At 38.1% G+C, this 27,167-nt stretch overlaps 1 protein-coding gene across 1 annotated transcript in view; it reads left to right on the top strand.

Moving 5' to 3' along the window:
• Nucleotides 1-2,566: 2,566 nt before the first annotated feature.
• PIP4P2 (phosphatidylinositol-4,5-bisphosphate 4-phosphatase 2) overlaps nucleotides 2,567-27,167 on the top strand; it is a 93,235-nt gene continuing 68,634 nt past the window's right edge. Inside the window, exons 1-2 of the mRNA XM_065895537.1 lie at nucleotides 2,567-2,691; nucleotides 25,208-25,356. Of these exons, the coding sequence (XP_065751609.1) occupies nucleotides 2,586-2,691; nucleotides 25,208-25,356 (255 nt within the window). The 5' untranslated portion in view covers nucleotides 2,567-2,585. The remainder of the gene's footprint in view (nucleotides 2,692-25,207; nucleotides 25,357-27,167) is intronic.

Here is a 27,167-nt window from a genome sequence, read left to right as displayed (position 1 = left end):
AGAAAGTCTAGCTGTAAAGATAAAATGCAACAATAAAATAGTCAGGTGGCAAAACTCTCATCTTCATCAAAAAGTCAAGAAACGCTCTTAACTTTTTTCCCGTTAACAATTGTTTTAGTAAGATTCTGGGACTGTGTAGGATTTGTTCATATACTCATTTGTTATTTATTTGGCAAACATTTATCAAGTGCTTATTAATGTGTCATGCACTGTGTTAGATACTGGAGATATAATAGTGAATGAGATAGATTTGGTTTCTGACCTCACAAAGTCAGTTGGGGATAAAAGGTGGGTGGGTAATGGAAATGTAAATACACTGCTACAATAAAGTGTGATAGGTGACAGGATAGGACAATAAAATCGCCCTTTGTCCTTCTGTATCCCTGGGGGATTGGTTCCAGACCACCATCTCCCAGCCACCCCCAAAGGATACCAAAATCTTTGGATATCCTTCCATAAAATAGTGTAGTATTACACAGTATAGCATATGACCTATGCATATCTTCCTGTATACTTTAAATCATCTCTAGATTACTTATAATACTTAATACAATGTAAATGATATGTAAATAGTTGCCTGAGCATGGCAAATTTACGTTTTGCTTTTTGCAACTTTCTGAAATTGTTTTTTGCAAAAAATTTGCACCTGTGGTTGAATCTGTGGATGCGGAAACCCATGTATATGGAGGGCTAACTGTATAGAAATAGGATTTTGTTGATTCTTTTTAAAAGTTTCTTTATCTCAATAGCTTCTAGGCTGCAACTGTAAAAACACTGTTGTTTCTTTTGTAAATTGTTCACTTTTGCAGGGAGTGCTACATCTTTACCCCTCACATTCCAAGTTCCTAGAGACCTATAAATGCCCTTGGATTATATCCTATGGGAATCCTATTTATTTATTTTTGTCTGCACTAGGTCTTTGTTGCAGGGCAAGGGCTCTTTGTTGCGGTGTGCCAGCTTCTCTAGTTGCAGAGTGCGGGGGGGGGGGGGGGGGGTCTAGAACGCACGCATGCTCAGTAGTTGCAGCGTGTGGCCTTAGTTGCCAAACGTGAGGTGTTAGTTCCCCGACCAGGGATCAAACCTGGGCCCCCTGCATGGGAGTGCGGAGTCTTAACCACTGGACCACCAGGGAAGTCCCTGGGAATCCTTATATTGTGTTGTCTCCTGATACTACTGATCCACAAAGGATGCTGCATAATAGAAAACATTATTCTTTGATTTTCCCTTAGGATTTCCAGCTGGTGCCTAAATGGAATTTTCAGAATAAAGAGTATCTTCAGAGGGCACGTAATATAAGAGGTAGTTTCAAATGTCTACAGTTTGCTTTTACTCATGCCCCTTTAAATCTCCAGCCCCTTTAAAGACTACCAGCCTCATTTTTGGTTTGTTTTTGACTGTGCTATCTCACATACATCTTGAAGACCAAGACCATCCCCTATTCATATGTGTAGACCAGTAATCATATGATAATATGTGATGAATGACTCAAAGAACTATTGCAGAAAAATGATCGGTTTGAGACGATGACTATTTTCCCACTGCATTTTTTATCTGGGCATGTTCAAAACTTTGATTTTAAAACCACACTAGCAAGCCACCAAAAAAAGAAAAGAAAAAATAAACACAAAAAGCAAGATGAGAACTGTACTTAGCTTGTTTTTAATACTGTTTTACATGTGAATGATTATTTTAAGACATTACTAAAGAAAATAGTTATTTGTCTTACATTATTCATAAACTTTATTATCATAAATGTGTCAGGGACAATACAGTACAAAAACAAAACTAAACTGACAACCTATTTTGTTAAATTAAACTTGTAAAAACCAACACACTATGCATAGTTTCAATAAGATACAGTTACTAGAGTGCCAAACAGATATTTAAAAATTAACAAGGAAAAGCAGGAAATGGCACTGCTCATACAAAAATTTACGTCCTCTTAGACAACAGATGTTGAAAAAGGATTTCCTAACAAAAGCAGCAGCCCTCGAGAAGGAATTGATAACCCAGGAATAAGTTTTCTTTATATAATTGCTGCAAAGTTTGACAGCAAAGAACTCCTCTTCCTCCCTTGAGGAGTTAAACTTGGATTTGTGATTGCTGTAGTTTTCCTGTAATCAAGCCACAGGCCTTTTGCCCCCTTTCAGGCTGCCCTTCACTCTTCTTTTTCCTTAGTTAAGCAAATGTGAAGTACAAAGAAGAAAGAGTTGTAACCCCTCCCTCCCACTTACCTCCTCTCTGCGTTCGGTTACTTGGCACCTTCCCTTCCCAGCGTTTCCCAGTCAGCCCTACTAAGTTCCCAGGGCTCCTGCTCCTCCCATTCTCCCCTCCCCCAGCTCTCCCGGGCCCTTTCTTTTTTTTTTTCCTTCATCCGCTCCCCTCCCCTAGGCGTGCTTCCCAGCGCGCTTCTCTTCCCTGCCTCTCGATCCCGCATCCCCCTTCCCTGCCCGCCTCCTACCTTGTGACACATCCCGGGTCCTCCCGGAGGCGGCTGCAGCGGCAGTAGCACTAACAGCGCCTCCAACCGGAGCCGCAACCCCAGACTCAGCCTCCACCCCGGCCCCGGCGCCACTGCTGCAGTCATGGCTGCTGATGGGGTGGACGAACGCTCGCCTCTGCTCTCCGCATCCCATTCTGGAAATGTCACTCCCACGGCCCCACCATACTTACAAGAAAGCAGCCCCAGAGGTAAGGCCAGCATAGATCTTTCTACTTTGTAAGAAAAAGCCTAGGATGTAAAGACCAGGGAGTTCTGAGGCGGAGGCCAGCCTCTCACTTGGGCTGGGAGAGAGGGATGCTGACTGTGCCTTCTGAAGCAGAGCCTGCCTGCCTGCCTGAGAGCTTCACCGCAGGGCTTTCTCGTGGTGTAGTGTGGGGTGTGTGAGTGTGTGCGTGTGTGTGTATTTCGCCCCTTCTTACCCACGGGTATGGGATGTGTGTGTGTGTGTGTGTGTGTGCACCGTGTCTTATCCACTGCTGTTGGTGTGTGTGTGTGTGTGTGTGTGTGTGTATTTCACCACTTCTGACCCAGGAGTACAGGATGTGACATGAATTTCCCAGGTTGGGCTTTGCTGTTTTAGAGCAGCTCCTAAGTGCAGCTGGATGGTTGTGCAAATCTTTCACAGTCATTCACAAATTCTTCCACGTTGCTGAGAAACCAGGAGTACTGCTCACCTTGGCATCTGTCCTTGAAAGGGCTTAGCTTGAAAAATATGCATTTCCTACCATTCACCCACCAGTAGTCTGTTCAATCAGGGAATTGCCTTAGCAAAAGGAGAAGAGTTAATCAATATGCCTAACATGTCTGAAATCTCTGCCCTTCCTTATTGCTTCTACTTGTAAGGAGTATGTGTTAGTTTTAGTGGTAAAATGAGGAATAGAAGAGAAGATGGAATATTTTTGATGCATATCAAAAATGCAGTGAGATTGAGTGCATTGAGTGAGATTGAAATTGACTTTTAAAAGTAACCCAAGTTAATAAAATAAATACTTCTATTTATTTCTCTTCGTAAAATGGAATCAAGAAAGATTTGATGGCAATGGGGTCTGAAGAAAGAAGGGGGAAATCTATTTACCAAACTATTCAATTTATTCAAAGATCTATCCTTGTTCTAAGCCTTTTAGTTGATTCCTATAGTAGAAATAAGGCGGAGTCAGTAGTTATAGAAAATGAAAGGCAAGACTTTAAAAAACCACTTAGAGTAGTGAAAAGATTGGTCAAATATGGCACTTGCAAATGTAGGTTAAATGCATCTCTCCTTTTTGGCTGAATGTGAGACATTTAAAAACCCAAGGAGGCAAACATTAATGCCTTTGAAAATGTGGGTGGATCCTGTTTCCTGTAGCACAACTTTTTCTACGTTCAAGTCTGGAATTGGAGCAACTGTAGAGCAGGTCGAACTTGTCAAGTATTTAAAATTTCCATTTAATACTTTATAACTTGAAAAGCAACAATCTAGATCTTAATCCACACTTAACAAGAAGCAGGACAAAGGAAAAGGATGTTTAGCTGTGAATAATTTAGTGTGCTTAATGAGTTGAGAAATAAGGTGCAAAATGGTACAGATACTCACCCATAGAAAACCCACAAGTCATGTTTGTTGGTCAGCATTAAACACGTGTCAGAGGACACCTCTTGAGGGAACTTCCTTAAAAGGCAAATTTGATGTTAATGTGTTTACTGTTATCTAAACTGTATGGTCTACAACAGGTTTAAACACTTATTTAATGACTGTTTCAATTTCATCAATTCACCCTTTTAAGACAAAATATTTGATGATTTATTGAGAGACAGAATTTAGATTTAAGAAACTGTCCCATAACAGATTTTCATGCTCTCTATCTTGCATCTATGTTTTTTATTTTTAGTCAGAGAGTGGCTAAATTATACCACAAAAATGGTCATACTCCCGGACCTGCTTGTAGACTTCTTTATCATTTGCCAAATAGTTGTTATTCTGATAAGACTTCTCAAAGCACAAAATATGGTACAAGTTTCAGCTCAGCCACTAAGAAAAAGAAGTTTCATTCCAGAAAACTTTTACCAAAGAAATTCAATGTGTTATAAAACAAAATTCAACTGAGTACATTTTAAAGATCTTATTGGCTTTATTTTGTGATTCATGAATGAGGCAGAATCCCGCCTAGCAGATAAAAAGGAGCTCTAAGGAACTGTACAAAATTAAAGACTCATATAGGCAGAAGGGAGTGGGACAGGGAAGTTATACTAGCAAAATGTGGATTGGTTGTGGCAAGGTCACTTTTCTTTAGGGGATGGCAGGGGCCTATCAGGCAGATGACCTCAGTAGTGCTGATCAGGAGATTCCTGATTGATTGGGTTAAGAGTCCATTTCTGAGAGAGGCATAAGTGACTCCATTTTGGGTCTGTTGTCTTGTTTGTAACAATGTTTTAGCAAAAAGCTCTTTCTGCCTATTGTAGAACAATTTTTTTTTTCTTAACTGGTGAATGAGACAGGTTAGATAATTAGAAACACTAATTTCATATGGCATAATACCTAGGAAACAAGAAGCATAAATGAGAAGTAAAAGGCATTTTTTTTTGCATTTTCGGCAAAATATCTTTTCTTAATAACAAATAAGAATCTTGATAAATATTTTGAGTAACTACACAAGATCTGATTCTAGAAGAACAGTGCTAATTACTCATTCAGTAATTCATCAGGTGGGACAACGTGCCGGAGACTGCTCTAGGTAAACAAGAGTAACCAAATCCATGCCCTCATGGAACATGAGGAAAAAGAATAAGTAAAGGCATGGTTGAATCATTTCAGATTGTAAGAAACAGTCTGTCACTAGACCAAATATTTTCAGTAGTTGACAACAGTAGAGTTGAAGCTTGGGATTCAAAAGACCAGAAATAGAATGTACTTTTTGGGAAAGAACTTTGGTTTATGATAATTGCCATCTATAATTACCCAGACATTAAAAAATTTTCGTAGAACTGGTTAATAGCCATAACTAGTGACTATTTTCTCCAATTCAACTCTTCGCTATTTGTGTAACCTTCTAAGAACAGGAATGTGAGATCCCACCCCAAGATGAAATATTCCACTTCAGATTGAAAGTTGATGGAGTGTTTATTTATAGACAAGTTATCGATAATGTAGTGGGGGAGCAGTTAGTATTTTGCATCTGGTTTCATTTGTGTAACAAATCCTCCTGGGTTTCTAAGTGGAATGCTTCTAGTGGTCTTTGCTGTCAGTACTGGATTCCTGCATAGAGTAGGAGGACATCACCTCTCCTGTGATCACAGTGCCCCATTTGGTATATTTGTCAGCTTTTGTTAAATCATAGAAATTAAAATCAAAGAGAGTTTTAGGCTCATTTGAAAGGAGGTTGGAAAAAATACCACAAAACATACAATTTGGCTATATTTGTTTGCTTTCTTTATACATCTGCTAATTTTATAGGAAGGATGTGGCAAATGAATATGACCTCTAAATTTATGAGACGTCATCTGTGAAAAATGGTTTATATTTGGGTTGTCTGATTATGTATTGAATATGGGAATGTGATTATCTACTTCACTATAATTCTATAAGGAAAAGAGTACTTTGTTATACAGAGATAGTTTCATTTGCTTACTTTGTTTCTGTTATTCATTCAGCAAATAAATATTGGAGTACTAGCCAAACTCTGTGGTAAGAAGGGAAAGACAGACATGGCTCCTCTTCCAGTCTAGTGGGGGATATTGAGACATAAATTACATAATCATTCAAACAAATGCAAAAGTGCAGTGGGGATGAGGACAGTGCTAAAAATATATCCAGCGCCATGAGAGTATATAATGAAAAGATTTGACCTGGTCAGGAAAGGCTTTCCTGAGACTTGATTTAGCTCTGAAAGCTTAGCAATAGTTAACTTGGCAAGGAGGGGATTAGAACACTCTAAGCAAAAAAAAAAAAAAAAAAAAAAAGTATGTGCAAAAGCCTTTAGCAGGATAGAGTATAGTAAGTACTAGGAACTGAAAGAAAGCCAGTGTGGTCAAAGTAGAAACAGCAATAGGGAAGGTGCTGCAAAATGGGAGTGGAGAGGTTAGTGTGGTTCATATTCTCCAGAGACTCTCCTTAGAACTATGCTTTTTGATATTCAAGTCCTTAGATAGTTTTTCTCTTGAATCTGGGCTGACATTGTGATTGACTTTGGCCTACAGAATAAGATAATAGAGAGCTGAATGACTTAGGAGACTAGGTCACAAGAGGTCTTGCAGCTTTTGCCTTGGTCTCTTATAAAGTACACTCTGAGGAAAGTAACTTATATAAGAATTTGAACATCCTGAGACTGCCATGCTTTGAGGAACTGTTAACTAGCCACCTGCAGAGGCTATATGGAGAGAGGGATGCCTGACCAGCCCTCAAACATGTGAGTGAAGAAGCCATCTTGGATGCCCATTTGAGCCTTCAGATGACTCCAAGCCAAGCCAAATTCTTACTGCACCTGCATGGCAGATTCTAGGTAATTAACATCCCAACTGAGTCTGAACAATCTACAGAATCATGAAAGCTAATATTAAATTGTTGTTTTAAGCATTAAGTTTTTGGGTGATTTGTTCTGCAGCAACAGATGACCAGAACAATAAGTATTAATCAGTGCATGCAGGGATGATTGGTCATGTTGAAGAATTTTGCCTTAAGCAAAGGGATGATCTGGTTAGATCTTTTATTATTTTTTAATTACTCTATCTACTGATTAGAGAATGAATTAGAGAAGGGCCAGAGTAGATGAGGATAGATGACTTTGAGTGGCTACTATAATGATTTGGACAAATCTGATAAACTGTGATGATAACTTGGACTCAGGTGGTGGTAGAAGTGGAGAGATATGTAGATGTTAAGAATTACTGAAGAGGGGTTGATGATAGATTGAATGTAGGAATGAGAGGGAGGTGGAAAGGATATTTCCTAGAATTCTGGCTTCTGCAACTTGGTGTGATTGCCTACACTGAGGCAAAACACTAGAAGAAGACTAGGTTTTGAAGAATACAGATCATGAGCTTAGTTTTAGACATGATACATTTAAGGTGCTTTCAAATATCCAAGAAGCGATGTCAGATAAGCAATTGGATTTACAGGTGTAGGGCTAAGAAATGAGATCTGGGCTGAAAATATAAAACTATGTTATTTACATATTGGTGACAGCCAAATACATGGATCTTGATTTAGAGTTTCCCAAAGCCCCATCAGTGTTCCATGGAATGTGATGAGATAGAACATACATGTGTTAAGATATGGATTATCCTCAGTCCTTGGAGTAGCAGAAGCCTTTAGTCCAGTGGCCTCCAGCTCTGAGTAGCTATACAAATATTGTTGTTTTCTCCGTGTACCAAAATGTGAAAAAGTTTGGGAAGCTTTATATGAGACTCAGGGAGAAAGAATAACATAAAAGAAGAGAGAGCCTAGGACAAAGCTTTGAGAAACTCCCAAATTTAATGAGCAGTCAGATTAAGAAGAGCCTGCAAAGAGGCTGATAAGTGTCTTCCAGTGAGGTAGGATGAAAGCCAGGGGACTGTAATATCACAGAATCAAGGGGAAGAAAACACTTCGAGAAAGGGGTGGTCAAACATGTCAAAAGCTACAAGAAAGAGCAAATAGGTAAGGTCTAAAAAAATGTCATTTGAACTTAGTGCCATGGAGGTTATTAGTGAGAGTTTGTTTAGAAGAGGCAAGGGGGGTGGGGGTGGGGGTAGTGGTGTGATGAATTGGGAGATTGGGATTGACATATATATACCCTAATATGTATAAAATGGATAACTAATAAGAACCTGCTGTATAAAAAATAAATTAAATTAAATTAAAAAAAAGATGTTTATATTCAAATCCTTTTTAAGCATTGAAGAACTGTTCATTTCCATCTAATGTAATACTCTAATGTGCATTTATTTTAATTGTAAAATTACCTCAAAGCAACTTAACTTCAATGAAGAGGTTAATATTCCTTTATTCTGAAACACACTTAGATTTCCTATGAAACATAATTGCAGTTTAGAAGGCATTGCCATTTCCTTTTCACCTTGTTTCACTTTAAAAAGTGTGTAAATTGGAAGTTGCTTGAGGAAATGTTTTTGGTGACTAGAAAATAAATTGACTCCTGGTTTGAGAGATAAGTTATTTAATATGAACTTTTGTACTTCTTAGAAATTGTACAATAAATAAAGTATATTTTTACTGATCCTCTACCTGAAAAATCTAAAGTTAAAAATGGTGCCTTACTTTAAAGTGAGGCAAAGTTTTATTTCACGTGGAACTATGTTCTACACTAGACTAGAGTTTTACTAGGCACTAGAGTGTCTTGGTTCAGGCTGTTATAACAGAATACCATGGACTGGGTGGCTTAAACAGCAAACATTTATTTCTCACAGTTCTGGAGTCTGGGACGTCCAGGATGGAGGTGCCAGCAGATTTGTTGTCTAGTGAGAACTCGTGGGTTGCAGACCCCCAACCTCTCCTTGTATCCTAATGTGGCAGAGGAGGGCAAGAGAGCTCTTTTGGGTTCTTTTCATAAGAGCACTAGTCTCATTCATGAGGTCTCCACTTTCATGACCTAATTACCTCCCAAAGATCCCACCTCCTAATGGGGGGTTAGGATTCAACATATGAATTTTGAGGGGACACAACATTCAGTCCATTGCACTGAGTTAGAGTCCTTGAATCTATTTGGGCAGTCTTTTTTTTTTTTTTTTTTTTTTTTTTTTTTTGCGGTGCGCGGGCCTCTCACTGTTGTGGTCTCTCCCGTTGCGGAGCACAGACTCCGGGCGCGCAGGCTCAGCGGCCATGGCTCACGGGCCCAGCCACTCCACGGCATGTGGGATCTTCCCGGACCGGAGCACGAACCCGTGTCCCCTGCATCGGCAGGCGGACTCTCAACCACTGCGCCACCAGGGAAGCCCTGGGCAGTCTTTTAAATTTCGGAACCTCCTTGCATCCTTGCGGAGTTTAAGATTGGCTGTGGACCAGCAGGAAGAGATGATGTAGACCCAGGGACCCACACTATATGCACAACCAACTGTAAGATTAAATTAAATTCTCATTTTATCAATATTTGCCAAGGTTTCTGAAACCCACTAGAAACCAGTTTGTCACAATGAGTGGAAATAGATGCAGCATATTTGATAGCAGCTACCGGAAGCTCCGTGAAGGTCCCAATATGGGTGTGGACCTGCTGTGATACTGAGAAAGTAGGGAAGCTTGATATTGTGCTGTGTGCTAAAGCTGATGCTCCATTTAAGGGAGTTTTTTCTTTTTTCAAAATGGTTCTTTTTTGTTTGTTTTTTACTGAAGTACAAATGATTTACAATGTTGTTTCAGGTGTACAGCCAAGTGATTCAGTTATACTATATATATATAGTCTTTTTAAGATTCTTTTCCATTATAGTTTATTACAAGATATTGAATATAGTTCCCTGTGCTGTACAGTAGATACTTGTTGTACAAAATTGTTCTTGAATCAAAATCTCCTTCAGTGAGACCACATTCTTATGAAGGGAAAATAGAGCCCAAACGTTGCTGAAGTCTATCTGCTTCCAGTTTTCCAATATTATGGCAAGCCCATTTCCTATTATAATCCTTTTCTGTTATTCAGCAGGCATCAAGCTCTATGATTCTTTTATTCTATTTTATAATGCCCACATTTCCTTCTGGCTCTACCAAACATCTTTAGAACATTAATCAAGAAATGTTTCATTCAGTCAGTTATCATTTCAAATATTTGAGCACCTGTTATACTGTTCCAGATGCTAGGGAGCTTACATTTCAGTGAGAGATACCCTTGGTAAGGATTATAACTCCAGAGAGTGAAGAGAATAAAGCAGGGCATGAGGATAGAGTAAATGGTGGTGTGGGGAGTATTTCAGGTAGTGTGTTCAGGAAAGATATCTCGAAGATGACAATTGCTCAGAGACGTGAAAAATGAGTTGGAATCAGCTGTTGGAAGACTTAGGGGAGGCGTGTGTCAGGCAGCTGGAACAACAGGCACAAAACATGCTGTTATAAAACAAGGTGGACAGTTGTTTAGAGTGTGGTGACTTAGGGGAGTGTGGTAGAAGAAGTTAGAGGACTATACTAGGAAGTCCAGGAGAGCTTTGTCAACTGAAAAAATGCACAATGTGAGAGTTATGAGTTAAGTTTTATTTGGGGCAAAATGAGAAATATAGGCTGGGAGACAGCCCCTCAGATACCTCTGAGGAACTGTTCCAAAGAGGTAAGGTGGGAGGTCAGTATATATGTGATTTTAGTGAAAGGGGTATACATGCAATCAAGCACACATTTTGGCAGAAGGTTGCTGCTAGTCATGAGGAGCAGATGTCTCCTTTAATGATTTTAGTGCTTTTCTAGATATGAGATGATGCAAGAAATTGGGCTCATAATATCTTCTCCTGAAAAATACCTAACTCTCTGAAGGCCTGTTCTGCCAGTTTTTCCCAAGGACATAGTGCTTCATTCCTGATCTCTGCCGTGAACTCCTTTCAGGGTGTGTTGAAGGTCAGCAACTGCAGTGGCTAGTACTTCATCCTTGTAGAGGCAGATGGAGGGTGACAAGTTTTATGGCAGCTTTGTAGGCCACCATCAGAAATGGGATTGTGTGCGGAGGATAATGGGAGGCCATGAAGGGCTTGGAGCAGACGAGAGACACGAGATATTAAATGTTTTACATTTAAGTAGATCATCCTGGTTGGTGTTTGGAGAATGAATTATTGGGTGAAAAATGGTAAGAGGCTAATAAGACATGAAACTAATCAGGAGGCTGTTACAGTGGAATAGGCAAGAGGTAATGTTGTTCTGAGCCAGGCTATAGGTGATGGAAGCAGTGAAATGTGGTTAGATTCAGGACATATTTTATGCATAGAGCAGAAGGACTTGCTGATGGATTGAATCAGTGGAAAGAAAGGAATCACAAATCTCAAAAATGACCTAAACAGCTAGGTAAAAAATTGCACTTTTTTCTAAAATGGGCAAACAGAAGGAGTTGGATGTGTGTTGCGGGGGTGGTGAGGAGAAGGACAGTGGAAATAAATATTTTGTTTCAGACAAGTGGAGTTTGAAATACCTTTAGTCATCATTCAATTGGAAATGTCCAGTATGCAATTGGATGTACAAGTCTGGAGTCTGGGGAGAGATCAGGCCTGAGGAGTACATTTCATTCAACAATTATTTATTATATGTATGGTAATACTTCACTGTAGTGGGAGATGATGCTTTCAGCTTCTCATTTATTTCCAAGGATTCTTCAAACTCTTTTCAGGAATGTCAAACTTCTAGGACAGAGCATTCTGTAAAAATCTTGCAAGATTTGCCAGATGCAGATGTTAGCTAGATAGCTCAGATGTTAGAGAGGAGAGTTAGCAGGACAGATGTTCATAACTATGTTTGAAGGCAGTAAGCTACTGTCTGCGAAGTGATCAATGGAAATGCTAATCCTTCCACTTTGGGGAAAATCAGACAACCTTGAGTACAGCTTTACACTCAGCTGTTATGAGTTCCATTTTTATAAGGATGTAGAGATATTGCATAACCTGAGAATGACAACCCTTTAATAGTTCTTAAAAGGGAACACATTCTGCCTGCTATTCTTTCAAGAGAACTTCCATACTTTTTTTTGGTGGATTGAGTAGGGAGTGCATCAGAGTTTGTTTTGCTTTGGCACTTTTCTAGATTTTTTTTCCTTTCCCTGGTTGCTGTTATAAAGTGAATTTTTTTTTCTTTGTAAGAATAAAAATAAACATGTGAAAAAGAAGTGAAAAGTGTATCTCCTCTTCCTGGTCTTCATGTGTTTCTCAAGAATTATATAACTAAATCCCTGTATAGTCTCAGAAATGATCTGCCACCAGGTGTAGTTTGGCCTGGGGGACCTGACACTTGAATTCTTTCTGCCAGTTACTAGCTGTTGACCTCAGAGTAGTTACTTTACATCTCTGGGCCTCAGTTTTCCACCTGAGAAGGAGTGGTGTAGTGTGTTCACTTTTGCTTTTATATTCCATAGCACAGTTGTTCTTGGTAAGGAATCTGGATACACCTAAGAGAATATATCTGTGACTTTAAAATATAGATGATGATTATCTTTTTTTACCTCATTCTTTTACTTCCAATGTCCCTTTTTTACTTAAATTTCTATTTCTTCCAATACCCTTTTGAAAATTGCAAAGACAGTATTATTGAACATTAAGGAGTGTTACATGGCTTTTTTAAGCATCAGAAGACCAACTAGTGTGCAATATTTTTTTCTTCCATAGGAAGTATTTGTATGTGCCACATGACCAGTCAGGGCATTCTATTCAAAGCATGTATTTCTAAAGGCAATGGCAAAATATTTTTTCCTCCTATGCTTTGTCAAGTTGAGATAGTTAAGCTTCACAGATCCATAATATGGATGTAAAACCAGTATACAGGGCTTCCATGGTGGCCCAGTGGTTGAGAGTCTGCCTGCTGATGCAGGGGACGTGGGTTCATGCCCCGGTCTGGGAAGATCCCACATGCCGCGGAGCGGCTGGGCCCGTGAGCCATGGCCGCTGAGCCTGTGCATCCGGAGCCTGTGCTCCGCAACGGGAGTGGCCATAACAGTGAGAGGCCCGCGTACAGCAAAAAATAAATAAATAAATAAAAAACACACAGTATACAAGAAAGCCTCTAATAGTTCATCATTTGAACATGTGAAGTTTTAAAGTTTCAGAGATTAAAGAGCTAAGATTCACCATCCAGAGGAACAGCAATACATAGAAGGGATAGTGAGCAGATTTAAAGTAGAAGACTTTCACAGACGCCTGAGTTGTTATTAATCTTAGACCATAGGAATTTCCCAAATAAACATTGATTTCTACTGAGCTGTATGGATTCTGCCAATTAATACAAAGTTATTTATAAGAAAACCATTTTCCAAGTTTACAGAATTCAGGGATCCTGTTTCTCTATATAGAATGCTTTGCCTTGCTCAACAAAAGTAGTATTTATATTTACTGCCAGTCCCTAATGACGACATAGGTTATTATTAAAACTATCAGACATGCCTGAACACAAGATGACCTAAGTGAAAGCCATATGGTCTTTTATGACCTAGTCTCAGAAGTCAAATATGGTGTCGCTTCTGCCATGCTCAATTGGTCCAAACACCTGCACGTAAGGTGAAGGAACATAGACTTCAATTCTAATGGGATGAGTATCAAAGAATTTGCATTTTAAAATTTAATATTTTAAAACCACCACAATAAGCTGTGATACACCCACAAACTGGAACACTGTGCAGCTGGAAAAGAAATGAGGAAACTCTACGTACCATTGTGGAAAGGTTGCCAAGATATAAAGTGAAAAAAGCAAGATGAAGAATGAGGAAGGCATATTCCCCCTTTTTTTTTTTTTTTTTTTTTTTGCTGTACACGGGCCTCTCACTGTTGTGGCCTCTCCCGTTGCAGAGCACAGGCTCCGGACGCGCAGGCTCAGCGGCCATGGCTCACGGGCCCAGCCACAACACGGCATGTGGGATCTTCCCAGACCGGGGCACGAACCCATGTCCCCTGTATCGGGAGGCAGACTCTCAACCACTGCGCCACCAGGGAAGCCCCATATTCCCTTTTTTTGTACGAAAGATGGAGAAAAAAGAATATGTGTATTACATATTACAGGTATATATTACCTGTACCAGGCTAAAGAAACACTGAAAGGATTAAAAAAATAGTAATTTAAGTGTAAATCTCTGAAGTGGGGCGTGGTAGATTGGCACAGAAATTGGAGTAACAATTCTAAGCATATATTTTTTACATTAATATTGATTTTTGAGCCATGGAAATATGTTACTAATAAAAATTTAATGTATCAGAAAGCACTTTGGCCACATTATGTTATTGATCCTTGTAGAGTTTATCCTTCACTAGGACCCTGAACAATGTAACAAATGCTATTTTTTAGACCATGTCCCCACATCTCTATACAGGTCCTTGCAGTGGAACCTTATATTTCATTGTGTTTGATTTGGTCCATTACTCCCACTTGTCAAGATCTTAATAGGAAGAATCCTGTTTTGATATGGGAAATGTATCACTATATGTATCTGCTTTTTCCTAAGACCATGCTCGTTGCCTCATACCAGTATCATTTATTAGGCACTTCTGGTCTTCTCTAGATGAGGATTTACTTTTTGCTTCCTATGGGTAGATAAGTAGGAAAGGGATTTTAGAAACTGAAGCATTCAAATTCTATCCATTCGTCAAAGTCCTTTCTTTCCATGTAATCCTTTCTAATCTCTGTTACTGGACGATATATGTTCCCAAAGCAATATCTCTCAACATTTCTACTATATATTTTAATACTTATTTGTGTACATGACCTTATCAAGGAAGACAAGGAGGGAGACAGGATTCTTGTATCTTTTATCTGTGAGTCCTACATAGTCTCTTGCACTTGATCTTATACTGAACAAGGATCAGTCGTATGAATGAATGAGTGAGAAAATAAAGAAGGATGCCATCATGGTGATTTTGAAGTCACTTAGATAGTGAAGGTTTTACAGGTTTACAGAAGAACATGAGAACAAAAAATGGAAGTGATCCAGCAGAGCATGTAGCTGAATCCATTTGTTTCATTAGAAATGCCCACATAGCAAAGGAAGGATCTCCATCACTATACTTCCTGCTGGCTACAATGAAGAACTCTCCTCTTAATGGATTAACTTCTGGATTTTTTTTATTAATCGCTATATTTTAAAATAAAATTTAATTGACCCATGTGGTAGAAATATCTAAGCACTAGAATTTAAGGGGTTTATTCACTAAATATGCTTAAAAAATAAATACTGTTTCTAAGAGGTTCAGTTCACTCCATATATTGTATCTATCCGATTTTGCTTAGATTTATGATGAATATGTCCCAAATTCTAAAATTACTAAACTGGTGACTTTTATCTATAATCTGTTAATCACTAGGTCATTTTTTAAAAAATGAGTGAAATATTTCAAGATAGAAAAATACTGAGTATAATATAATCATTCATATATCATCATCTAATTCTATCAGACCTTAACATTATGCCATACTGTTTCATATATTGAAGCAAATAAAACATTGCAAATCCAGTTGAACTTTTTCCCTTCCCCATATACTGAGGTAATTTCCCCCCTCATATTTTCTCATCTAAAATGTCTTAAAACAAATTTTGGGTTCAGTTATATTTAAGTACATTTTATAACTGTGATTCATGAATACTTGTAACCTGCAAGTTATCATTTAGTGTGTATAGTAGGTATATGCAAAGGAGTGTCTTGCTTTCTCTTAGAAAAAGCAAGTCTGTAAGAGTGAAAATGAGCTGTCTAGGAAGAGTGACAGAGTAGGAATCTGTTACCTCCTCTGGCTATGGGAAGAGTTTCTAAATTTCTAGGCAGGTACATTTTTTGCCTTGGAAACAATTTGTTTTTCTGTACTAAAAATTAGTATCTCTATATTTTTCTTGAAACACATGCTTTCTTGGAAGCAATATTGTAAAAAAAAATTAAGAATGGAGCCATGCATATACAAACAATATGATTTCACATAAATCGTGTCAGAAAAAATTGTATTTTCAATAAAAATAAGCACAGTAGTTGATAAAATGAGAGAATATGTAACTTATTAACTGCCAATACTGGAAGGAAGTACTAGTACCACAAATGAAATGCACTAGAATGAGGTAAAAATATTGCCTAATGAGAAATAGAAAAGACAGAGCAGAAGTTTTTGTCATCTGGGAATTTGTCATTGGCAGGTCACTGGGCATTTCTTGCCAGTATCTCCAGTTATATGGCAGCATTTTGATACAACCCAAATGCCTAAGACCACTTAGGGAGGGAAAAATGGCAGATAAGCTACCCATAGTGGAATTCAGTACTCATCATCACCAGCTGTATAAGAATACCCAGTTTGTTGTTGCCTTGGGGTCTACCATGGACCCACATAAGCGCCTACAAGCAATACTAGAGGCACTAGGATGTAGATTGGTATTGGTGCCAAGCTGATTTCACGACCAAACTTAATAAGGTATAGCTGTTTTTCTAGAGCTGCAGTTTGGAGAAAGGAGTTGATGGTTAAAATATATAGAAAGATTGCAGTACTTGAATGCTAAATTGTGCTAGGGTGACTTTTCTCTTCCGCCCCTACACCTCACTCCTGACACACTGCGCCTTAGTCAGGTTTATATGCCCTCTTCTATACTCCCAAAGCCCCGTGTGTGCATATCCTTGTTAGAACACTTACCACACCAAGTTGTACTTGTAGTTTTACTGTCTTTCTACATGTTAAGAATGTGAGCTCTTTGAGCCCTGGGGTATGCCTTCTTCTCCTTTGTATCCCTGACATACATCCAGTACAGTACCTGGTACAGAACAGATGCTAAGTACTTGTGACTGAGTGCTAACTAACTCTTGGAAATCCACCATAGAGGGCCTGGCTGGCTGCTGCTTTTTGCCTAACTATAGCTGAAGGCCTCTTGACTTCCTCTGGCATCAGAGCTCATAGAGGGGGCTTATATCACGTCTCCTCAGTTACAAAACTAGAATTGCCCTGGAGCAGCAGTCAAACTTAGAAAATGAGTGAGTTGAATGAAGATGTGACAGTTATTACCACTCCTACATCTTTCATAGTAGCACTGCCTCTGTAGTCCTTCCAGGGAATGTGGAGCTGGCTGCTCTTAGTAGAAGATACAGGGACCCTCTGTGTGACCCTTCCTACCTTAATCTGTGGGCCAGAGAACCAATTTAGGTATTTGCTGGTTGACAAGAATGTCTGTTCCAATAATATATTCAGAAACTGGGAAAATAACTTCAGCGTGGGTACCCAGATTTACTGGGACCACTATGGGTGGATCTGGGGCAAGACTCCATCTGTAACCTGATGACCATCTACATAATCTCTCTGACAGGCCGCCCACATTGGAGTTTTGAGTCTTGAGGAATTAACACCATCTATGAGCCGGTTTCTAGTGATACCTGAAATATCTGGGTATTTTCTTTTTCCCCAGTGAATAGTCACTCTAGTAAATGATCTCAGGTCTTTGGGGGAGACTTGGAGATTTATAATATATACTTATAGTAGTGTTGCTGGATCACTTGTCAGAGACATCAACAAACCCTCAATAAAGATGCTCTGGGTCTGTGAATTAGCTTTGTTGGAAACTGGTTGAAAAACTAGGACTCGTCACTGTGGCTACTCAAGTCAGGTTGCTGATTTTAAGACCTAGATTTTTCTATTATATATAACCAAGTAACATTTGTGTAGGTTACCCATCCATTTCATTCTTAGGCTTATTTCAATGAGCCACTGCCAAAGGTCCTCATGGATCAAAATTTTCTAATATCCACTATTTCCCATTACATTAAATGTACCCACTTTTTCTTTGACTTTTAAGTGCTGCCATTTGGCCTCTGTTACTCTGGGATTCCATGGTCTCAATTGGAGTCATCCTGCACTGTAATGCCTGGCCTATGTAGGAGAGCCACCACAGCAGAATGCTTGTGTTCCCCTAAGTAATGTATAAATCAATGCCTTAGTTAAAGGCATATCTTCTGGGTCCTCTCAGGGGATGTAGTGGGGTGTGGGATGCAGATTTCATATGATAAACTCACTCTAATATTCCTGACTCCTTAAACCTTTGATTGCTTCTTCTGCATCATGCTAGGGATGTTTTGACATTTCAGCCTCATTGAATGTAAGGCCAAGTCTCATCAAACCAAAAAGTAAACTGATAGAGCCACTTCCAGATTTCAAACAAACATTGAAACCAGAACATTTGTCAAGTACACCAGGATTGTTAAATTTGGCTCAACTCAGTGTTATATTCCATCCTCTTTGCTTTAACCCCCATAGGATTCACTCCCACACATATTCTCCAGGTTTCTGACAATATATATTATCAAAACATTGCAATTCTCTTGATGTATTAGTTGCTTCTTTCTGAGTCACACTTTGTACTTGTCCTCCTAAAGCTTGTTGAGATCTGATCCTAGTTTATGGGTCTTGAGGCAACAAGGGGTTTGATGATGGGTCTTAAGAAAAATGGTCATTTCCTTGTAAGACAACTACTTCAGGTGAGGTTATTACAGTTTTCCATTAAAAGGAGGCTCATGTTCTCAGATATAAGAAGAAATGTTGTGCTCCACTCACAGGGGAGGCTCAGAGTGACTCAGGAGTGTAGGATTCTCAGCTCTGTTTGGGTACAACTAGATGGCCCCATTCCAAGTTTCAGAGTTCCACTTCTTTGCAATCAGTGTCCTCAGTTTCACATGGCAGACTTGGTAAGGCTGTGGGTTTCCCTGACCTTATAATTTAGCTATCTATACAATTAAATTTTGTGTTTGATTTTCAGCAATATAAGCCCTGTGACAATTAGAAATAAGCAGTATTTTTAGGGCTGCAATAGAAGTTCTGTGACCATGACTTGTGCTGAGAGTTTAAAGACCTGAGATTCTCATTTTACCCCATATCACAATCCATACAGTAATTATTACTGCCATAATGGTCAAGTAAAGGAGCCTCAAATATCACAATCATATATAGGAGATAATCTGATTCACCAGGATGCCACTGCATGCCATCAATCACTACCATACCATGTCTCACTGGTAAAGGAGCTCAGCACTGCATTCAAGCCCAAGGCATGACCAACCCATTTCTCCAATCCCATTTTTGAGGGTCTGTTTCCTGGGATTACACCTGGTATGAGTTTTATAACAGTTAGGACCTGAAGATAGAAACCAAACAATATAATATAACAGAAAGAATTAATTTGGTATAAAGTTGTTAAGTAGGTAACTAAAAGGTAAAGATATTACTCTAACTTATCAAATAGGTATTAAATGCAGGAAGCAGCTATTACCTCTAGGGTTGTGAGAACAAAGGGAAGAGATTGGAATTATTAAAATTTAGTAATTTAGAGGAACATAACTGAAACATGACTTCTCAGAGGTACCAGCCCACTGGTGGTGATGTCTCAGCCCTGGAGATTTTGTACACCTGGAGAAAGGGCTACAAGTCCCTTCTTCCTCCTTCAACCTTGCAGGTTCTGTTTATCACCTCCTATTAACAAAACATAACCTGCAGCCAGCTGGCAAAGAAAAAATGTGGTTTGGAGAGTTTTAGCACCAGCATGACAAAGCATAGAAGGGTGGATTTGGAGCTGAGATTCAGTAGCCTAATAGCTGGGACATTTACCTTCCAAACTGACTTTAGCCAGATGGATCCTTATGAGGGTATAATGGTTCTAGAAAAATCCAAGAGTCTCCTGGAATAGTTTTATTTATTTGGTTTCAGAGAGGGGAGGAACAGAAGGTGGTCTTCCCTTTCTCTGTGTTGAACTGGACTGGAGAGGTTTTACACAGGAAGTAGATATCCCATAGCAGCCAAGCGCAACCTGTCCCTAACCATACTATCCACAAAAATCCTATGGAGGAGAAAAAGCCAGAGCTTTCCTCACAGGCTGGTCCTTTATACTTTTCTTGCTCATCCTATAATCATAGTGTTCTAAATGATCTCTCATTTTAATCTGATGTCATTTTTCAACTTTGGTACATCTTTATCAAGAGTAAGGACTGCATATAAGACTGTATTAGTGAAGTAAGTGAATTAAACTGGAAAATATTGCCACTGCAGAGATTTATAAAGGAATAACTGAGATAATAAAGATCAGAGCTATCCAGCAAAACATTTGCAACCTTTAAAATGCTATATCTGGGTATATCTGGTAAAAAATGAAGTATGGTTTATTACACCAGCATGAATTAGCAGGAAAGAGGAGCTTTTGGGCATAAAATAGATTAATTAGGTTGATGTTTATGATGGAAAAGTGTAATTTGATCACTTGTGGGTTTATAGAATAATAATGGTTCCTTTTGAGTGTTTTAAGGAAGACCATTATGCATGCCTTGTGATCTATGTTATTTTGTCTTGTCTCTTTTAGGAGTCTCAGTTTTTCTGTGAATTTTTTTTTTTTTTTTTGCGGTACGCGGGCCTCCCGCTGTTGTGGCCTCTCCCGTTGCGGAGCAGCAGGCTCAGCGGCCATGGCTCACGGGCGCAGCCGCTCCGCGGCATGTGGGATCTTCCCGAATCGGGACACGAACCCTTGTCCCCTGCATCGGCAGGCGGACTCTCAACCACTGCGCCACCAGGGAAGCCCCTTTTTTTTTTTTTTTTTTTTCACGGTACGCAGGCCTCTCACTGTTGTGGCCTCTCCCGTTGCGGAGCACAGGCTCCGGACGTGCAGGCTCAGCGGCCATGGTTCATGGGCCCAGCCGCTCCGCGGCATGTGGGATCTTCCCGGACCAGGGCACGAACCCGTGTCCCCTGCATTGGCAGGCGGACTCTCAACCACTGCGCCACCAGGGAAGCCCTGTGAATTTTTTATCATGAACTAATTCTTTCTTCATATTATGTTCTAATTTTCATTTTCCCTGACTCTTCTTTCTCCTCCTCCTAATCCCCTTTAACTCAGATCTGATTCTTGTCTAAGTATTTGTGCAGAATGCCCATTAGTCCTTACATCTTTTCCCTATATTAAATCATATTCATTAAGAGAGGCAGCTGTCATTATGGAGTGACCTCTGGGAGAAGAGTCAGCTCTTGGCTTTGCTGAAGTGCTATATAAAAGTCTACTAAGAAGTCAGAATCCCTGGTCTTCAGTTTTCTCTTCCATAAAATGAAGAAATTAGACTAAATACTAGACTAAGATTGCTTGAATTTCTAACACTGTATAATTCTGGAACTTTGAGGGGGTTTTTCAGGTTTGAGGACTACTGGTCTAACAAATACTGCTCACTTGGAGAAAAAAGATTTTTCACTTAGGCAAACCCCATAGAGAATATGATCATTGTTTAAATAACAAGTAAGACTCTTCCAAAATGAAGAACTTTTGTGACTCTTAATATCCAATGATCCCAAGTTCTGAGATTACAGTGGACTTTTTATCCAAGGCAGAAATTTAAAATAGGTATAATAGTGGTGATCTGTTGACTGTTTTAAAGTGAACAGAGACGAAATGAACAATCTAAGTTGTTAATTATTGCAGGTTTACTGACGGTGAAATAAATTTCTGTAATTACAAGTCCTTTACAAGAGGAGATGGAGTTGTAGGTCAAGGTTTCCTTGGCATAAAAGTACAAGAAATATCTCTAAATCAGTTTAGTGCTAAAGTAATTAATGGACAGAAAATTGAAATTATAGGCCTGAAAGCACTGTTTAGTGGAGCAGTTAGGCTGCAACATCTGTCATTCTATTGATCTCTTGGATTGATTGTACTTATCTGGTGGGCCAGGCCAGTGTCCCCTGTCCACTTCCCTCTCTCAGTGCATGATTTGGAGAGGGTATTCTATATATAGAAGAGAGCCTTTTTTTCAGTCATGCTGTACTCCCCTGCTAGGACCCTAGCTCCTCTTCAAGGAGAGTAGTGGTAATATACTTAGTATCATTTTCCCAGGAGAAATAGATGAGCCTGATAAATTTCAGTGATTCAGTTATTCATTCATTTATTCATCCATCATCCATTCAATAAATATTTAGTGAGCAACTATCATAGACCAAGCACTTATAACAAGTGCTGTATCAGTCCTGAACAAGCCAAACATGACCTTGGCCTCATGGAGCTTATAGTCTTTCCCATTTTAGACTCCTAATCCTCACTCATTCTTTCCCCCTCCTTCCACTTCCCAAGCCTCCAGAAGATTCTGGCATATTTTTGTCATTGAAAGCTTTTTTTATTTTACAGGTTAAAAATTATATAGTACAAATCTTAGAGGAAAAGTTCACAGGGTCTTGTTGGTTCTGATACACTTCAAACATATCAGAACCAAAAAAGATCAACCATTAAAATCTTTAGGAGATTCCACTGAACAAAACTTTTGCCTGTTGGAGTGAATGAGTTTTACCATCCTTATATGTAGCTGCAATGTGTGGCCTCTTCCCCTCACCCTCAATACCCTTGTTTTCTTTGTGAAATTATCTTGTCTTTAAATTTCTTTTCTATCACACTATGTAAGGTGGAAACCTGGTATTAATGGGAGACCTACTTTATGTTACTTTATAACTCAAGGAAAAGGCAAAAGAAGAAACTTTTATTAATAACGCTATTGCTAATAATTATTTCTAAAAAAATTATTATTACACACCAGGCAGTGTGTGTTGAATTTCTACTGAGGTGTGTATGCTTTTTCCCAGAACAATACCTTCTTTACCAAGATCTGATAAAGTAATCTGCAAGTTGCACAGGCTCAAATGTATTTTGACACATTGATCCTTTAACCTGTTTTTTCTTCTTGATTAATACATTACAGGTCATTCTGCATCAACCTTAAATTCTTTCAAGGATTTAAAACTATTTTTTGTTTGTTTGTTTTTTGAATTTTATTTATTATTTTTTATACAGCACGTTTTTATTACTTATCTGTTTTATACATATTAGTGTATATATGTCAATCCCAGTCTCCTAATTCATCCCACCCCCACCACCCTTGGTGTCCATACATTTGTTCTCTACATCTGTGTCTCTATTTCTGCCTTGCAAACTGGTTCACCTGTACCATTTTTCTAGATTCCACATATATGCGTTAATATACGGTATTTGTTTTTCTCTTTCTGACTTACTGCACTCTGTATGACAGTCTCTATGGCCCATTCCATGTCTCTATAAATGACCCAATTTCGTTCCTTTTTATGGCTGAGTAATATTCCATTGTATATATGTATCACATCTTTATCCATTCATCTGTCAATGGGCATTTAGGTTGCTTCCATGTCCTGGCTATTGTAAATAGTGCTGCAATTGAACATTGGGGTGCATGTGTCTTTTTGAATTATGGTTTTCTCAGCGTATATGCCCAGTAGTGGGATTGCTGGGTCATGTGGTAATTCTATTTTTAGATTTTTAAGGAACCTCCATACTGTTCTCCATAGTGGCTGTATCAATTTACATTCCCACCAACAGTGCAAGAGGGTTCCCTTTTCTCCACACCCTCTCCAGCATTTATTGTTTGTAGATTTTCTGATGATGCCCATTCTAACTGGTGTGAGGTGATACCTCATTGTAGTTTTGATTTGAGTTTCTCTAATAATTAGTGATGTTGAGCAGCTTTTTGTGTACCTAATTTATAGTTTTATAAATTATAAAACTATTTTTATAATTTAGACATCTATAGCTTCTTTTTAAATTTAGTGTTTGGCAGTGTTCTGGTATAACACTTCCAGGGATGTGTGCATATTGTCATTTCAATGTGACCTCTTTCAGAGCCTTGGCTGCTGGAGAAATTTGGTTTATTATGAATATTTGAATGGATAACACTTGTTGTTAATTCTTTGCAAGTCTAAAAAATCTACCTGATATACCCTAAGGATGCTAGGTGGTAATATGTGGATTTTAAACATACCATAATGTGCTGTGCTCTAACTCATTTCAGACTATCATAGAGTTCAGAATCTAATCCAGTGGATAGAAAAATCTCTATTTCAAAAATAGCTCTTTTCATGATTAGGTATTGTTTTTGTATTTTACAGTGTCACAGTAGCCCCTTGAACTATCAGTTCTCTTTAGTGGGGATTCAATCATGTGTTGAGGCATAGCCTTTTCTAGATGGCCTATGACAAAATCTTACCTTGAAAGGGGCTCCTATTCCTGTAATTAAGATAGCTACAAAATGAGGCTAGGCAGTCCCCTTTAGAAATCCCATTCTGGAATAGTATATCTAGATTCTTTTTCTCTAACTTTTGTAACAAATATATACTTCTGGTAGATTAACACAGTTCTGAAATTGGGCTTCTACCCTCTACCCAATCAGTCGACTTAAGGACTCTCAAAAAGCAGTGTGTGTGTGTGTGTGTGTGTGTGTGTGTGTGTGTGTGTATGTATCTTTGTATTTTCAGAATTTTCAAACATACACAAAAGTAGTAAGAGCAAAATGACCTTCTGTGTCTTTATATTCATAAATATAGACATTTTGCTACTCTTGTTGCATCTATTAACCCATTTTTTTCTTGGAGTATTTAAATTAAATCCCAGACAATATATTTTTTACCCATAAATACTTTGATACATTTTCTAGATTTTTAATGTTAGGTGAAAGTTTGAGATAAAAATTGTTAAATTTACTTCATTCTTGTTTTTTCTCTGAAATTAGCATAATTCCATTCTAATTAAAACATGTTCCATGTTGATATGTTTAGTTTTCCTGGGTTCGTTTTTGTCTCTCCTTGACTGCCACCAAAACCCTATTTTGTTCTTGTCATACTCAGCAGTTATTATACTGCTTCTAGTATAAACAGAGCACGACAACTACACAATTTATGTATATGTATATATGTAAGTGATTTTAAAGCTTTGTCTTCATTGACTATTTCTGTTTCTTGGGAGTCAGATCATTAGTGTAAGATTTTTACTTTTAGGCATAAATTATCACCTTCCTATTACAAACTCTATGAATTTGCACATAGAAATTGAGTGAATGTTTCAAGTATAGGTTAATAAAAGGTGTAAATGTAGGCAGGTGTGATTTGGATTTTAGGAGCTAAGAATTATTCTACTTCGCAATATAGGCCTATATGTGTTTCTGCTCTGAAACTATATTATGTTGGCCAGCTTTAAAAACATAAAGAACAGGAGAATTTTGATAGTTTTCCTTCTTTACTTCTATTGCTTATTTGCTCAAACCAGCCGTAATATCTCTGAGACTCTGATTCAGTGGCTAATATCTTTTTAGCGGAACTCCCACCTCCGTATACAGCCATTGCCAGTCCAGATGCCAGTGGTATTCCAGTAATAAACTGCCGCGTGTGCCAATCTCTCATCAATTTGGATGGCAAGCTTCACCAGCATGTGGTTAAGTGCACGGTTTGCAATGAAGCTACGGTAAGTGGAGATTTTCATTAATAAAAGCAGAAATTATTATCTGACATCTCCCTAAAAATGTACTCCAGTAGTGTTACTTACAAGTAGATGTGGGCTGGATACTGAAATGGCCATTTTTTTATCCTTTCTTCCTTCTGGCTATTTCTCTTTTATCATACAAGGATGCCTCCAGGTGTTTAAAGCTAACTCCATTATGAAAATTTCATGATGAATTTAAATGTAATGCCATTTGGCTCTTTATTTTCTAAAATGAGACTGACCATGGGCAGTCATTTACAATTATCTTCAGTGTCTATCCACATCTCAACGAAATCCATTCTGATTATCACTAAAATGAAATATACTGAACTTCACTACAAATGTGGACTTTGTACTTATTATGTGGAAAATTATTTAAACTTGTTTTACGTCTGTAGGTTGTTGATATAATTTTTCTGGGCTTTCGTGATTGTGCATTTATTATTGGCATTTGTGTCGAAGTGTTTATTAACAGCTTGGTATATTATTCCATTTATTTAATATTAATTCAGTGAAATATTCAAAAAAACTTGAAGGGCATATTTTTTTACTGAACTTTGGGAAGAGCAACTAAATTTTAAGTAAGATTTTTACAGTTTTAAGTAATAAACTGGTATAAAGAGTATACTGGTTAAAGTAAATATATTTCTACTTTCATGGTTAGGCTTTATTTTTTAAATTTCAATCTGTCTCAAAATTTGAAATTAAATATTAATTTAATTTTTGGTATTTGTAGTTTTTCCTCTTTAGAAAAAGCCTAAAAAAGAGTCAGCCAATGATTAGTGTATCTCTAAGAACCCTGAAACATGAATACTGGGGACTTTATAATATGTTTTATGGAAAAGTCATAAGCTAAAACCTTAAGTCATGAAGCAATATATATCATTGTAAATAATTTTTCTATAAGGGACATCTTTTAGAGAACTTTATTGTGTAAATAGATGATACCTACAAAACTAGCTATTTTCTTTATCAGTTGAACACTTAAATAGTAAATTTAATTAATATCAACTTCCTTAGTGCTCCTTTTAGAGTTGGCAAGCAAATAAGAATTGTTAGACACAAATAGCAACTTAAAAAAATAAAAGTGTCTTAAAGGCTTCCTTGGATTTGCCATTAGTGTTGAATTTTTTCACCTCTTCCTTCACCCATACAAACTTTGTTCTTTAATGAGAAGAAAGAAAGGAGATTTAAAGCTTTATATTTACATGTGGAAGTAAACAGAACAGAGTAGGTCAATTATGAAAGAATCTCAAAGTCATTATGGATTTAACCAGCAGTCTCAAGCTGGTTACTTAGAAGTGATGAGTTCATATAGGGTCAATAAAATTTGGCTACAAATAAGCTAGCTACTTTTGGACATAAAGAAAATTGTGCTGAAATTTTTATATCATTACTATCCCTGTTAAGTAAAGAAATGTAAATAATTGTGAATATTCTAGAGAATATGAATAGTATTTAATCAGATTGCCTTGTATGGAATTAGTAACATTACAAGGGAAGAAAAAATTGAAAAAAAAAAGCCTTTGAGGAATGCTGTAACATATGACCTGCTAATGTTTACAGTGTAATGTGATCTTAAATTTATGAATGAAGAGGTTAGGCAACTGGCAGCTTCTCTGGAGAAATTCTATGTTGAAAAGAACAGATATAATAGACAGATATAGTGGACCAGGGCCCAAGAGAACAGTTCTCTTATGTTCACTATCACTGTTTCCTACTCAATTTAACTGGTTATTCATTCTCCTCATGTCACCTAAAACAGGATGTCAGTGTATCTATTCTCTTGGGTA

This window comes from Phocoena phocoena, chromosome 17, assembly GCF_963924675.1.
Source record: "Phocoena phocoena chromosome 17, mPhoPho1.1, whole genome shotgun sequence".
NCBI lineage: Eukaryota > Metazoa > Chordata > Mammalia > Artiodactyla > Phocoenidae > Phocoena > Phocoena phocoena.
Note: the sequence above shows the minus strand (reverse complement) of the source record. Positions and strands in the feature narration are given on the sequence as shown.